Source organism: Trachypithecus francoisi, unplaced genomic scaffold (assembly GCF_009764315.1).
Source record: "Trachypithecus francoisi isolate TF-2019V2 unplaced genomic scaffold, Tfra_2.0 Lachesis_group14, whole genome shotgun sequence".
Taxonomy (NCBI): domain Eukaryota; kingdom Metazoa; phylum Chordata; class Mammalia; order Primates; family Cercopithecidae; genus Trachypithecus; species Trachypithecus francoisi.
The window spans coordinates 42,949,027-42,963,991 of record NW_022681459.1 but is presented as its reverse complement, the minus strand read 5'-3'; the positions used below and the strand labels follow the sequence as shown (position 1 = coordinate 42,963,991).

General features: G+C 50.1%; 1 protein-coding gene across 4 annotated transcripts in view; it reads left to right on the top strand.

Annotated features, from left to right (window-relative positions):
- The first annotated feature begins 1,033 nt into the window (after window positions 1–1,033).
- SLC25A18 (solute carrier family 25 member 18) overlaps window positions 1,034–14,965 on the top strand; it is a 29,141-nt gene continuing 15,209 nt past the window's right edge. Inside the window, exons 1-2 of one of the 4 annotated variants that reach the window (XM_033233021.1) lie at window positions 1,034–1,325; window positions 5,778–5,840. In XM_033233021.1, the coding sequence (XP_033088912.1) occupies window positions 1,297–1,325; window positions 5,778–5,840 (92 nt within the window). In that variant the 5' untranslated portion in view covers window positions 1,034–1,296. Of the gene's footprint in view, window positions 1,326–5,643; window positions 5,663–5,777; window positions 5,841–14,965 lie in introns of those variants that run through there. The other 3 variants (XM_033233023.1, XM_033233025.1, XM_033233024.1) reach the window with 3 other exon arrangements.

The following is a 14,965-nucleotide window of genomic DNA, read 5'->3' as shown; positions in this document are numbered from 1 at the left end:
AGAAAAAACAAACATTCTGGCTACAGTGGCTCATGTCTATAATCTCAGCACTTTGGGAGGCTGAGGCAGGAGGATTGATTGAGCCCAGGGTTTCAAGAGCAGCCTGAGCAAAATAGTGACTCAGTCTCAAAAAAAAAATATTATATATATATATATATATGTATGTATATATACACACACCAAAAGTTAGCATCTTCCACTGGTTACCTGTTTTAAAATAGTGTAGTAGGCAGTGTAAATGTGACTGTATTTTTGGAATTGTTATTATTTAACACTTGTTTAGCGCCCTGGGTAACATAGCTTACACAGATAATCCTACACAGTGAGCTTACTTAAAATAAGCATAAAAGCTACTCTGGCAAGATTTAGGGGGACAGGAAGCTATGCATTGTTACTGTAGATTAGTCTCAAAAGTTCTGATCAACTTTCTATTTTGACATTTGGAGACATCCATAGGTGCTTCTCTTGTTAAAGATCAATGTCTTTTGTCTCTAAACCAATTCGTGTTACTGGAAGGAAAGGCAACCCAAGTTTTATCAGCCCCTTTGTGGGCTCCATTTTGCTATACTCTTATGTTCTCTGAGAGTGCTACTGACAGCACTGAGAAAATAACCACCCAGATGGGCTATTTCGGGGCTGATCTTTACCCTGGAATCCTCCTGGAAGGTGAATGGCCTATGTCATGCAGTTGTTATGCAAGAGGTATCATGGGCCCTCTCCTGGATGGCCCAGCAGCAGCCGCCGCCTTCACTGTCCTCCCCACAACTGCTGTTGATTTCTCTACATTGATCCTGCAGATGTTTCCCTGGCCTCATGGTGTACCCTTGGACTTCTAAGGGACCTCTGTGCATCTGTTTTGGCCCCCTTTCTGCTAGCAAGGCTCACTTCCCTAGTTTCCTTAAGCAATCTTATAAAAAGCCTTCAGTGCAAAATGGACTGCAAAATACTAGCCAAGAAGGCGAAGGCATCTGGAAAATGCCCAAATGTGGCTATTGTGTGCTGAAATCCCGGCCCCTTCTACATCCATGACGTGCATATCAATGCAGGTGCCCTTGAGACTTCTGCAGGTTCGGGAGAGCATGACATGCTCCTAGAGTCCCGGATTTGGACTTCATTGTGGACAGCCTGTGACAAGGATGAGGAGCCCTATTCTAGCCAGTTAAAGCCGGACAGAATTTTTAAAAGCAGTGAAGCCAGTTCCTTGGATATATCCACGGGTTTTGCTTTGAGAAGGGATTGAGTAGGCAGTGAGAAAAGCCGAGTGCAGCCTGGCCCGTGAGTGCCTCAACAACTGAGATGAACATCGACTCACAGGCAAGTTTTCAGTAAGTATTTATTAAATACCCACCGTGAGCCTTGTACTTTGCCTAGTTACTAAGAAACCAAAAGGGAGAAAAATAGCCTCTGCTCAGAGTTCATGATAAACCTGTATTGTGAATACAGAATACAGAAAAACTGGACTCTAGTGTGGTGCTAGAAAGAGTGCACTGCTTAGCTGAGATAGCAGACGAAGGGAAGATGTTTTTGTTTCCTCCCTGCAATGCAGTTGTACCAGGAGGGTGGCGTGTTGGTTTTCTCAGCCCATTTAATTTGGATAGAGCTGCGGGCTCATCAGTTTGGGGACTGGCTTCATCGCTTGTTCTGTCCAGCAGTCGCGTCTTCTCGGACTCCTTGTTCCAACTTGAATTCCTCTTTTGCCCTGGCTCCACTCTAAGCTAAGATGAAAACTGCATAATTCAGAAAATGCAGCACAAGTAATTACGTCCGGTGTGATACTAAACATTTCCCAAAGGCAGCACAGATCTGCAGAAACTGCAGCTTGGGAGAAGTGACGGTGTTCCTCTCCCCACTCCCTCAGCCTGCTCTGATCATTACTCACATGATCTTTTGTGATGTTCACAGTGTAGCATGGCCATCATCTGGGAACTTGCTAGAAATGCAAATTTTGGCATCCCACCTAAGACCTTAAACTGAAGAAGGGCCCAACTCTCTCTTATAACTAGCAACAGATGCAACTCTCATGGTTCTGATGCAAACTGACCTGGAGGAATGGCCCTGACATTTACATTTTGGTCCTTAGATGCAGGCAGTCTGAGCTGAACATCTTCAAATCTGAGGCATAGCATAGAAAAAGGAAAGAAAACAGTTTATATAATGTAAAAAAAATTTTTTAAAGGACTTAAGTTGACCGGGCACAGTGGCTCACACCTATAATCCTAGCACTTTGAAGGCCAAGGCGGGCAGATCATGAGGTCAGGAGATCAAGACCAGCCTGGCTAACACGGTGAAACCCCGACTCTACTAAAAATAAAAAAATCAGCCGGGCGTGGTGGTGGGTGCCTGTAGTCCCAGCTATTTGGGAGGCCGAGGTGGGAGAATCGCTTGAACCCAGAAGATGGAGGTTGTAGTGAGCCAAGATTGCGCCACTGCACTCCAGCCTGGGGGACAGAGAGCAAGACCCCACCTCAAAAAAAAAAAAAAAAAGCCTAGGCAACATAATGAGGCCCCACCTCAAAAAAAAATTTTTTTAGTTAGCCAGGTTGATGGTGTGCACCTGTGGTCCCAGCTACTCAGGAGGCTGAGGTGGGTGGATCACTTAAGCCTAGTAGCCCTCCCTGGGGATGATCTTTTCTCTGCCTCTGCAGCCTGATTTGTCACTCTGTGCAGACTCAATTCTGTCTTTAATTCACGTTTCTTTGCCATACTGTGACCACCCTCTTCCAAATGCCTGTTGGATGTTGCCTGCTGCTGCTGTTTTGTCCATTGGATTTATTTGCCACTGTTCCAAATTTTGTATTACTAAAATGATTTACAATGTAATTTCCAGACTTTATTTCCCATAGTTTGCCTAATGTTTTAAAAGTCCTTTCCGGCCAGGCGCGGTGGCTCAAGCCTGTAATCCCAGCACTTTGGGAGGCCGAGACGGGCGGATCACGAGGTCAGGAGATCGAGACCATCCTGGCTAACACGGTGAAACCCCGTCTCTACTAAAAATACAAAAAAAATTAGCCGGGCGAGGTGGCGGGCGCCTGTGGTCCCAGCTACTCAGGAGGCTGAGGTGGGAGAATGGCGTGAACCCGGGAGGCGGAGGTTGCAGTGAGCTGAGATCCGGCCACTGCACTCCAGCCTGGGCGACAGAGCAAGACTCCATCTCAAAAAAAAAAAAAAAAAAAAAGTCCTTTCCTAGCCATTTGATTATATGTCACATTAATACTAACACCCTATTGCTGCCCATTTGTGTTTAAATGTAACCTTACTAGCTTCATTACCCAGCTTTCTTGCCTTTTTGCGGTGGTAAAATGTAACAGAGAATGTATCATTGGAAGTATGCATCTCAGCATCGTTTAGTACATTCATATTGATGTGCAGCCATCACGATCCACCCTCCATCTCCAGAACATTTGCAGCTGAAACTCTGCCCTGTTAAACGCTGACCCTTGCCATGCACAGTGGCTCACACCTGTAATCCCGGCACTTTGGGAGGCCGAGGCAGGTGGATCACTTGAAGTCAGGAGTTCAAGACCAACCTGGCCAACGTGGTGAAACCCCATCTCTACAGAAAATATAAAAATTAGCCAGGCGTGGTGGCAGGTGCCTGTAATCCCAGCTACTTGGGAGGCTGAGGTTGCAGAATCACTTGAACCCAGGAGGTGGAGATTGCAGTGAGCTGAGATCACGTCACTGCACTCCAGCACTCCACGCCCAGCTTATTTTTGTATTTTTGGTAGAGACAGGGTTTCACAATGTTGACCAGGATGGTCTTGATCTCCTGACCTCGTGATCCGCCCGCCCTCCTTGGCCTCCCAAAGTGCTGGGATTATAGGCATGAGCCACTGTGCCCTGCCAAGTTTTCTATTTTTTAATAGAGAGAAGGTCTTGCCAAGTTGAAGTGCAGTGGTATGATCATAGCTCCCTGCAGCCTCCAACCCCGGGGCTCAGGTGATCCTCCTTCCTCAACCTCCCAGGTAGCTAGAACTACACACGCCACTGCGCCTGGCTGATTTTTTGTTTGGGGTTTTTTTGACTAATTTTTTAAAAATCTTTTGGACGGGTGTGTTGGCTTACACCTGTAATCCCAGCACTTTGGGAGGCTGAGGCAGGCAGATCACCTGAGGTCGGGACCAGCATGACAAACATGGAGAAACCCCATCTCTACTAAAAGCACATAATTAGTAGAGATGGTGGTGCATGCCTGTAATCCCAGCTTCTCGGGAGGCTGAGGCAGGAGAATCGCTTGAACCCGGGAGGCGGAGGTTGTGGTGAGCCAAGATTGTGCCATTGTACTCCAGCCTGGGCAACAAGAGTGAAACTCCATCTCAGAAAAACAAAAAAAGAGATGGGGTCTTGGATGTTGCCCAGGCTGATCTCAAACTCCCAGGTTCTAGTGATCCTCCCACCTCAGCCTCCGAAAGCACAAGGATTACAGGCGTGAGCCGCCGCACCTGGCCTCTGTGTTTACTCCCTTGAGGACCTGCCATACTGTCTTCCACCATGGCTGCCCTGTTTCACATTCTCACCAGCAATGCACAAGGGTTCCAATTGCTCTACATCCTCACCAACGCCCATCTCTTTTTTTGAGCCATGCTTGTGGGTGTGACACAGCACTGCACCGCTGTTTCTGGTGCCTACTGTAACCCCCTCATCTGCAACTGCCACTTTAAGCTCATGTCAGCTGCCAAACTTCTCTTCCCTCCCCTGTCTTCTTACCTACCCCCTACTTTTAACACTCAGTGGGGGGATAATGTATCTTCCTCCTGCTGATGCGTGCTTCAAATCTGATGCCCGCCTCTGACATGTTTAATCGCCTGCCAAGCCCTACAGAATCTTCACAGAAACCATTCGCACCTCTTCCCTTCTGTGAGCAGGCTGTCTTTGTTTGTTTGAGATGGAGCCTCGCTCTTGTTCCTCAGGCTGGAGTGCAGTGGCACAATCTCAGCTCACTGCAAGCTCCTCCTTCCGGTTTCACACCATTCTCCTGCCGCAGCCTCCCAAATAGCTGGGACTACAGGCACCCGCCACCACGCCTGGGTAATTTTTTGTACTTTTAGTAGAGGCGGGGTTTCACCATTTTAACCAGGATGGTCTCGATCTCGTGACCTCGTGATCCACCCGCCTCGGCCTCCCAAAGTGCTGGGATTACAGGCGTGAGCCACCGCGCCTGGCCCTCTTCTTCTTACACTTGTAACATTCTTAAGAGTGGAGAATGTGCCAAAACTACATTGCAGCCCTTCTGCAGCTGAGCACATGATAGCCCCCAACAAAATACAAATACAAAATGAACAGAAAATGTATTCCTGCAGGGAGGGTGCCTCCCAGGATCATTGAAATAGCCGGTTATCAGCAGTAAGAAGAGTGCATGAGACTGAGAAGCAGAGATTTGCTTCTGGCACCAAATGTCTTGCAGAAGTGTTTGCATTGGATTGATTTTCAGTGTTTGTCTTCCTCCCTGGCTTCCAGGTCTCTCAGTGGGCGGTGAATCTCCGCTCACCCGCAAGCTGCCTTGTTAAAATCTTTTCCCAGCCTGGACTTTTGTCCGAGTCATATTAGCAACCAAGTAAACAGCAACCTGCTTGCCACCTGGGGAGGTACAGCGTGGCTTGACTGGCTAGTAGCCTCTTTGGGTTTTGTTTCAAACCCAACCTATTTGAAGGTGCAGTGTGCGGTGAGAGTCTGGAACCCTGCAGCGGGGATGAGGGGGATGCAGTGGGAGGGAAACCGACCACAGAAGGGAAAACCAGCCCAGGATGGCTGGCACTGAAAGCCACCTCTCCCTGCAGCTCAGCAGTGATCTGGACTGTATCCTGGGTTCCAGTAAAGGCAGAGGTTCTTGCCGAAAGCAGGTAAGTGTCTTGTCTGTCTGCATCCAGCTAAGAGTTGGTAGGAAAAGACTATTCTAGCAAATAAACCATTTGGGGAAAGGGGAAGAGCAGCCAGTGGGACAGGGACACTCATCCCATTTGTTGGACAGAGTCAGAAGGGGTGGGCACGAGGAAGTGGCCTCCCCTGACTGGGGTATCCCAGGCAACATCCAAGCCAGGAAGCAAGTGATTTTCTTGGCAATAAGTCAAGAACTGGCTCCTGACTAGTAGAGTGAGGGCTCATTCCTGGGAATACTCACCTTTGCTCTGCTAATAAAAGGATATAGGTGGGGACGTGGTCCTCACCCTGAGGCCCCCAACCCAGCTCCTCACAGCAGGAAGAAAGAAGCACAGCCCTACAGTGGAGCCGGCAGTCTCGTGACAGGTCTGACGGCAAAGTCAGAGGGGAAGTCATTGTGGCTCCTTGATTCAAGGATGCTTACTGGATGCCTCTGCACCATGGCTAGGATACTGCCCCGAGACTTTTTTTTTTTCCTTGAGACAATTTTACTCTGTTGCCCAGGCTGGAGTGCAGTGGCTTGATGTCGGCTCACTGCAACCTCCGCCTCCCGGGTTCAAGCAATTCTCCTGCCTCAGCCTCCCAAGTAGCTGGGATTACAGGCGCCTGCCACCATGCCTGGCTAATTTTTTTTCTATTAGTAGAAATGGGGTTTCAGCATTTGGCTGGGCTGGTCTTGAACTCCTGGCCTCAGGTGATCTGCCCACCTCGGCCTCCCAAAGTGCTAGGATTACAGGCGTGAGCCACCACGCCTGGCCTCAAGACCGTCTTAACTCACAAATAACCAGTAATTTTCATGGGGAAGCAAGTCAGTGTCAATGTAATGCGGTAAGTGCTACAACTTGATGAACTTGAATATTTGATGGGATAACAGCAGTGGGCTCCTAGCCAAGAATGGGGGGACTCCGGAAAGGCGTGTGGGAGGAGGTGACGTCTGAGCTGGAGCCCAATGAACATTTGTAAATCACTGGGTTTGGATGTAGAAAGAGTGTCCTGGGTGAAGGGGACAGTATGTGCAAGACTTAGATGCAAGACTGACGTGTTCTGAAAGCAAGAGTTGAAAGCAGGGATGAGGGAGAGGAAAACCAGGGCAGGTTGTACTGGAGTGGGAGCCTGACCCGAGAGCCTCGGGAAGGCAGCAGGCCCAAAACTACCCCCGCGCCCCTTCACCCACTTGGCAGTCCGGAAGGTGGATTTGAGGGCAATAAGGCTGAAGGCAAGGAGCTGAGTTAGGAGCTCTCAGGCATCCGGGGGGACAATCGGTGGTGATCTAGCACTGGCTGCACAGAAGGGAAAGCCAGAGGAGTCCAGCCATGGGAATGAGACGTTTTTAAATGGGAAGAGCGAAAAGTGGTGTGATCTGGGGAGCTTGGAAAACTCTAGCACGCTCCTCCCTGCAGCTCACCAGCTAGTATCGTTTTTCTAAATAGTGTGTCTTGTTCACAGTGTGATCCTCAATTACAGTGTATTAAGAATCACTTTTCCGGCTGGGCGTAGTGGTTCAGGCCTGTAATTCCAGCACTTTGGGAGGCCGAGGTGGGCAGATCACTTGAGGCTGACAAGTTCCAGACCATCCTGGACAACAGGGTAAAACCCCATCTCTACTAAAAATGCAAAAATTAGCCAGGCATGATGGAGCATGCCTGTAATCCCAGCACTTTGAGTGGTTGAAGTGGGATTATTGCTTGAGCCCAGGCATTCACGACCAGCCTTAGCAACATGGCGAAACCCCATCTCTACGATAATTTTTTTTTTTTTTTTTTTTTGAGACAGAGTCTCACTCTGTCACCCAGAGTGGAGTGCAGTGGCGTGATCTCGGCTTACTGCAAACTCCGCCTCCCAGGTTCATGCCATTCTCCTGCCTCAGCCTCATGAGTAGCTGGGACTACAGGCACCTGCCACCACACCCGGCTAATTTTTTGTATTTTTAGCAGAGACGGGGTTTCACTGTGTTAGCCAGGATGGTCTCAATCTCCTGACCTTGTGGTCTGTTCGCCTCAGCCTCCCAAAGTGCTGGGATACAGGAGTGAGCCACCGCACCTGGCCTACAAATAATTTTTTTTTTTTTTTTTTTGAGACGGAGTCTCGCTCTGTCGCCCAGGCTGGAGTGCAGTGGCCGGATCTCAGCTCACTGCAAGCTCCGCCTCCCGGGTTTACGCCATTTTCCTGCCTCAGCCTCCCGAGTAGCTGGGACTACAGGCGCCCACCACCTCGCCTGGCTAATTTTTTGTATTTTTTAGTAGAGATGGGGTTTCACCGTGTTAGCCAGGATGGTCTTGATCTCCTGACCTCGTGATCCGCCCGTCTCGGCCTCCCAAAGTGCTGGGATTACAGGCTTGAGCCACTGCGCCTGGCCTACAAATAATTTTTTAAAAATTAGCTGGGCATGATGGTGCACACCTGTAGTCTCAACAACTCAGGAGGCTGAGGTGGGAGGATCCCTTGAGCCAGGAAAGTTGAGGCTGCAGTGAGCCAAGATCACACCACTGCACTCCAGCCTGGGCAACACAGCAAGACCTTTTACAATATTCTGTACCTTCTGGATTTTCTAATTTTTTTTTTCTATTACTTTAAGCACTTTAAGAAAGGGAACACATGTTCATTAGTAACAAAAAGTAATGGATCATTCCTGTTAGCTCATTATCTTCTAGCAAAACAGGGTAGGCCACAGGTGAGTTCTGGTAGTGGGATTCAGGCGGGGTGGCCGGAGCAGCCTCTGAGTGCTGCTGGGTGGTGAGATCAGTTGACGGTGACGCGCCTCCTCTCTGACTTCCTCCCCACTTCCTCCCAAAACTGCTTCTGACTCCACGCCAAAACCATCCTTAGCCACCTCCACGCTTGAAAACTAGAGTCTGGAGTGGTGAGAAGGTAGGACTCGGTATCTGGAAATACTCCTGGCAATGCAGCACCTGGGCGCTGGAGGACTAGCCCAGGGCCAACCACAGCAGCATGGTGTCTACACAGTTGAGGGGTTCTTTCCGCCAAGCCGGTGTGCCTGCTGGCTGACTTCCCTCCCACAGTGCTGAGGAGAGAGTTCCTGAAGCCCCCGTGACCCCATCTCTCTCCTTCCCTGCAGGCAGTTTCGGTTCCTAACTCGCATCCTTCATTCCGCAGAGCGGAAACAGCTCCATGGTTCTTTCCTGCCTTTCAGCCCTGGACAGTCACCAAGGCCAGGCCTTTTTGTTCTCTATAAAGTTCTCTCCCAGTAACCCTTGTTCTCTAGGCTTTTTCTCTCACCCCTCCCTCTCCACTTCATTGTTTTACTGTGAAGTGTCTCCTAATTGGCCTCTCACTGACCGCCCTCAACCCATTCTTCCAGAATTGTCCTCATACCACATTCAGTGTGGTATTTTCCCCCTTAAAAGCATTCAGTGTGGCCAGGCAGTGGCTAACGCCTGTAATCCCAACACTTCAGAAGGTGGAGACGTGTGGATCAGCTGAGCACAGGAGTTCAAGACCAGCCTGGGCAACACAGCAAAACTCCATCTCTACAAAAAAGTTTTTAAAAAATTAGCCTGGCATGGTGGCATACACCTGTGTTTCCAACTACTTGGGAGGCTGAGGTGGGAGGATCGCTTGAGCCTGGGAAGTGGAGGTTGCAGTGAGCTGAGATTGCGCCACTGCACTCCAGCCTGGGCGACAGACCCAGATCTTGTCCCCCTGAAAAAAAGAAGTATTCAGTGTTTTGTTACTGCCTACAGGATCACATTTAAAAATTCACTTTTCGGCCGGGCGCGGTGGCTCAAGCCTGTAATCCCAGCACTTTGGGAGGCCGAGACGGGCGGATCACGAGGTCAGGAGATCGAGACCATCCTGGCTAACATGGTGAAACCCCATCTCTACTAAAAATACAAAAATTAGCCGGGTGAGGTGGCGGGCGCCTGTAGTCCCAGCTACTCGGGAGGCTGAGGCAGGAGAATGGCCTAAACCCGGGAGGCGGAGCTTGCAGTGAGCTGAGATCCGGCCACAGCACTCCAGCCTGGGCGACAGAGCGAGACTCCGTCTCAAAAAAAAAAAAAAAATTCACTTTTCATGTTGTGAAAATGCCAATCGAAAAGAAAACAAAAGAGATGCCCTTTTAGGAGGGCACATACTGTCTCTAGCCACCCAGGCTCCCCACGTATGGTCGAACCTTCCTTTGCTGCCTCCTTCCCACAATTCTGTTCCCTGAACCCTCTGCTCACACCACGCCCACATCCAGGCTCTGCACACCCCTCCTTCTGCTTTTAAATGCTTCCTTATGCTTTTTTTTTTTTTTCTTTTTTTGAGATGGAGTCTTGCCCAGGCTAGAGTGCAGCAGCATGGTCTCAACTCACTGCAATCTCCACCTCCCGGATTCAAGCAATTCTCCTGCCTCAGCCTCCCGAGTAGTTGGGACTATAGGCACGTGCCACCACGCCTGACTGATTTTTGTGTTTTTAGTAGAAACAGAATTTCACTACGTTGGCCAGGCTGGTCTCGAACTCCTGACCTCGTGATCCACCCACTAAGGCCTCCCTGAGTGCTGGTATCACAGGTGTGAGCCACCATGCCTGGCCAATGCTCCCTTATTATTATTATTATTATTTATTTATATATGTATTTTTCGAGATGGAGTCTCACTCTGTCACCCAGGATGGAGTACAGTGGCGCGATCTCAACTCACTGCAAGCTCCACCTCCCAGGTTCAAGCGATTCTCCTGCCTCAGCCTCCTGAGTACCTGGGATTACAGACATGCGTCACCACACCCAGCTAATTGTTGTATTTTTAGTAGAGACATATCAAATTCCTTCTTAATATGATTCAGTTATCACATGTGAATTGTGAATGCACTTGTCTTCCCAATGCACAGTGACACAATGTCATAGCCAGATGGTGCATCCCGAGCTGTGACAGGGAGCCTCTGTCGTCCAGGTGGCTGTTTTTCTAGTCCTTTCCCACTTTGATTCCAAAGAGTTTCAGGTGTGTCTTCTCATTGTTCTGTATCCCAGCACTTAGATTATGATTCATACACTCTAAATTCCTTCAGAAAAGACAATAGAGGAGGCCAGGCGCGGTGGCTCACACCTGTAATCCCAGCACTTTGGGAGGCCGAGGCGGGCAGATCACGAGGTCAGGAGTTCGAGAGCAGCCTGGCCAACATGGTGAAACCCCGTCTCTACTAAAAATACAAAATAAGCTGGGCATAGTGGTGTGCGCCTGTAATCCCAGCTACTGAGGAAGCTGAGGCAGGAGAATGGCTTGAATCCAGGAGGCGGAGGTTGCAGTGAACCAAGATCATGCCATTCACTCCAGCCTAGGTGACAGAGCAAGACTCCGTCTCAAAAAAAAAAAGAAGGTGAGGAAATGCGGGCCATTGGCTGACAGTCTGAAGCATTCAGCAAACCTTTTTTTTTTTTTTTTTTTTTTTTTGAGGCGGAGTCTCGCTCTGTCGCCCAGGCTGGAGTGCAGTGGCCGGATCTCAGCTCACTGCAAGCTCCGCCTCCCGGGTTCCCGCCATTCTCCTGCCTCAGCCTCCTGAGTAGCTGGGACTACAGGCGCCCGCCACGTCGCCCGGCTAGTTTTTGTATTTTTAGTAGAGACGGGGTTTCACCGTGTTCGCCAGGATGGTCTCGATCTCCTGACCTCGTGATCCGCCCGTCTCGGCCTCCCAAAGTGCTGGGATTACAGGCTTGAGCCACCGCACCCGGCCAGCAAACCTTAAATGACTCAATAGTTGAACAACTGTCCCTTTGTTGACCAAATTCCTTGGCAGCGTAGCAAGTGCCCTGGCCAGGCAATGTGGCTGCCCCAGGTGCCGTTTGCTGCAAGAACACCCCTTGCTGGGGATGCTTTAGGCCTATGAGAACTTTAGGCCTATGAGATCCTTTAGGCCTATGAGAACTTTAGGCCTTGAGAGAACACAAGGGCTTCCCTGTGGCGGGGTGGGCTGTGTCACTTTACAAGTCTATTCCTGGCCAGGCGCGGTGGCTCATGCCTGTAATCCCAGCACTTTGGGAGGCCGAGGCGGGCGGATCACGAGGTCAGGAGTTCAAGGCCAGCCTGGCCAACATGGTGAAACCCCGTCTCTACTAAAAATACAAAAATTAGCTGGGCGTGGAGGCATGTGCCTGTAGTCCCAGCTACTCGAGAGGCTGAGGCAGGAGAATGGCGTGAACCTGGGAGGCGGAGGTTGCAGTGAGTTGATATCACACCACTGCACTCCAGCCTGGGCGACAGAGTGAGACTCCGTCTCTTAAAAAAAAAAGAAAAAGGGAAGAAGTCTATTCCCATCAGTGCTGGAACCAGTAGGATTTCAATTCTGTGGAGGGCAAGGCCTTGCTTTGTTCCCCAGCTGTGTCCTTGCTGCTTAGAACTGCAAATGGCATACAGTAGTCACTCAGCAAATATCTGTAGAGTGACTAACATGTAGGCTTGTGGGTTGCCTTGGGGAGCAATTATCGGCCCTGGTGCCAGGTTTGGAGTTTTCATGGTGCTATGACTCCTTTCATACCTTGCCTGGCTAATGGTTTCATCTTTGTTGCCTGTTTACTAATGCCTTTACTGCTGCCAGGAATCTTGTCAAGTCACAGGCTTTGATTACCACAGGCCTGCTGAAGGGAACTTCTGGGGCTGGATTTGCAGCAGCTTGGTACAGCCTCGGGGTAGGGAGGCACATGCTCCCGCCCAATGCTCGTCATGGGTGGAAACACTCACGTCTGTCTAGCTGTGCTGTGGAGTGGCCCTGGGATTAGGGTGTGCCTGATTTCTCTGGCATCTGTTAAATACCCCTATTCCAGTAGCCAGGGAGCCACAATTTTGTTTTGTTTTGTTTTGTTTTGTTTGAGACGGAGTCTCGCTCTGTTGCCCAGGCTGGAGGGCAGTGGCGCCATCTCAGCTCAAAGCAAGCTCCGCCTCCTGGGTTCAAGCGATTCTCCTGCCTCAACCTCCCGAGTTCCCGAGTAGCTGGGATTATAGTCATATGTCACCATGCCCAGCTAATTTTTTGTATTTTTAGTAGAGATGGGGTTTCTCCATGTTGGTCAGGCTGGTCTCGAACTCCCAACTTCAGGTGATCTGCCCGCCTCGACCTTCCAAAGTGCTGGGATTACAGGTGTGAGCCACCGCGCCCGGCCCACAGTTTCTAAAGTAGTAATTTAGCTCTAGAAACAGCAGGGAATGTGACTATAAGAGCAGTCACAATGTTCTCAATTATTGGACTCCCTGGCTTCAGACAGAAACGGTTGTGTCCTATCCCTTTTTTTTTTTTTTTTTTTTTTTTGAGACGGAGTCTCGCTCTGTCGCCCAGGCTGGAGTGCAGTGGCCGGATCTCGGCTCATTGCAAGCTCTGCCTTCCGGGTTCACACCATTCTCCTGCCTCAGCCTCCTGAGTAGCTGGGACTATAGGTGCCTGCCACCTCGCCCGGCTAATTTTTTGGTATTTTTAGTAAAGGGGGTTTCACCGTGTTGGCCAGGATGGTCTCCATCTCCTGACCTCGTGACCCACCTGCCTCGGCCTCCCAAAGTGCTGGGATTATAGGTGTGAGCCACCACGTCCAGCCAACTGAAGTCCTTTTTTAAAAATTTATTACTTTATATAAACTGTTTTCTTTATTTCTTTTTTGAGACAAAATCTCTCTGTTGTCCAGGCTGGAGTGCAGTGGCACAGTCTCTGCTCACTGCAGCCTTCGCTTCCCAGGTCAAGTGATTCTTCTGCCCCAGCCTCCTAAGTAGCTAGGATTACAGGCGCCCGCCACCACACAGGCTAATTTTTGTGGGGTTTTTTTTTCTTTTTTTTTTTTTTTTTTGAGACAGAGTATCCCTCTGTTGCCCAGGCTGGAATGCAGTGGTATTGTGTCAGCTCACTGCAACCTCTGCCTCCTGGCTTCAAGCAATTCTCCTGCCTCAGCCTCCCGAGTAGCTGAGATTACATACACGCGCCCCCATGCCCCGCTAATTTTTGTATTTTTAGTAGAGATGGGGTTTCACTATGTTGACCAGGCTAGTCTCGAACTCCTGACCTCGTGATCCGCCACCATGCCCTGCTAATTTTTTTTTTTTTTTTTTGAGATGGAGTCTCGCTCTGTCGCCCAGGCTGGAGTGCAGTGGCCGGATCTCAGCTCACTGCAAGCTCCGCCTCCTGGGTTCACGCCATTCTCCTGCCTCAGCCTCCCGAGTAGCTGGGACTACAGGCGCCCGCCACCTCGCCCAGCTAGTTTTTTGTATTTTTTAGTAGAGACGAGGTTTCACCGGGTTAGCCAGGATGGTCTCGATCTCCTGACCTCGTGATCTGCCCGTCTCGGCCTCCCAAAGTGCTGGGATTACAGGCTTGAGCCACCGCGCCCGGCCGCCCTGCTAATTTTTGTATTTTTAGTAGAGATGGGTTTTCACCATGTTGCCCAGGCTGGCCTCGAACTCCTGACCTCAGGTGATCCACCCTCCTTGGCCTCCCAAAGTGTTGGGATTACAGGCATGAGCCACTGCGCCCTGCCCTTTTTTTTTTTTTTTTTTTTTTTTTTTTTTAGGGGCCATAGGGTTTCGCTCTGTCACCCAGGCTGGAGTATAGTGATGTGGTCTTGACTCACTGCAGCCTCTGCCTCCTGGGCTCAAACAATCCTCCCCTCTCAACCTCCTGAGTAGCTGGGCCACCATGGCCAGCTAATTTTTTGTATTTTTGTAAAGATGGGGTTTTACTGTGTTGCCCAGGCTGGTCTTGAACTCCTGGGCTCAAGCGAGCCACCCGCCTCAGCCTCCCAAAGTGCTGGGGTTACAGGCGTGAGCCACTGCCCCCGGCCGAACTTGAGAACTAGAATGTGTCTTTTGCGCACTACAATGTCACCAGACCCGGAGCAGTGCCCAGCACTCAGTAAATGTCTTCCTGAATGGATTAGTGTAGCACCAAGAGAAAGACTGCTGTCTCCCCCACCCCTACTTTCTTCTCTTACCTAAAACAAAATAGCTGGAGGCAGCAAAGAATTGCTGGCAGCCTGGAGAGCAGTGAGGAGTGCGGGAGAGCTGGGGACCCTAAGGCAGCTTCAGGGGCCCGGGCCAGCCTGCGCCCAAGCAGAGAGCATCGGGAGAGCTGTTCTGACACTGCCCCTCTGGGGTTAAAGCAGCCCCACTCTGGCC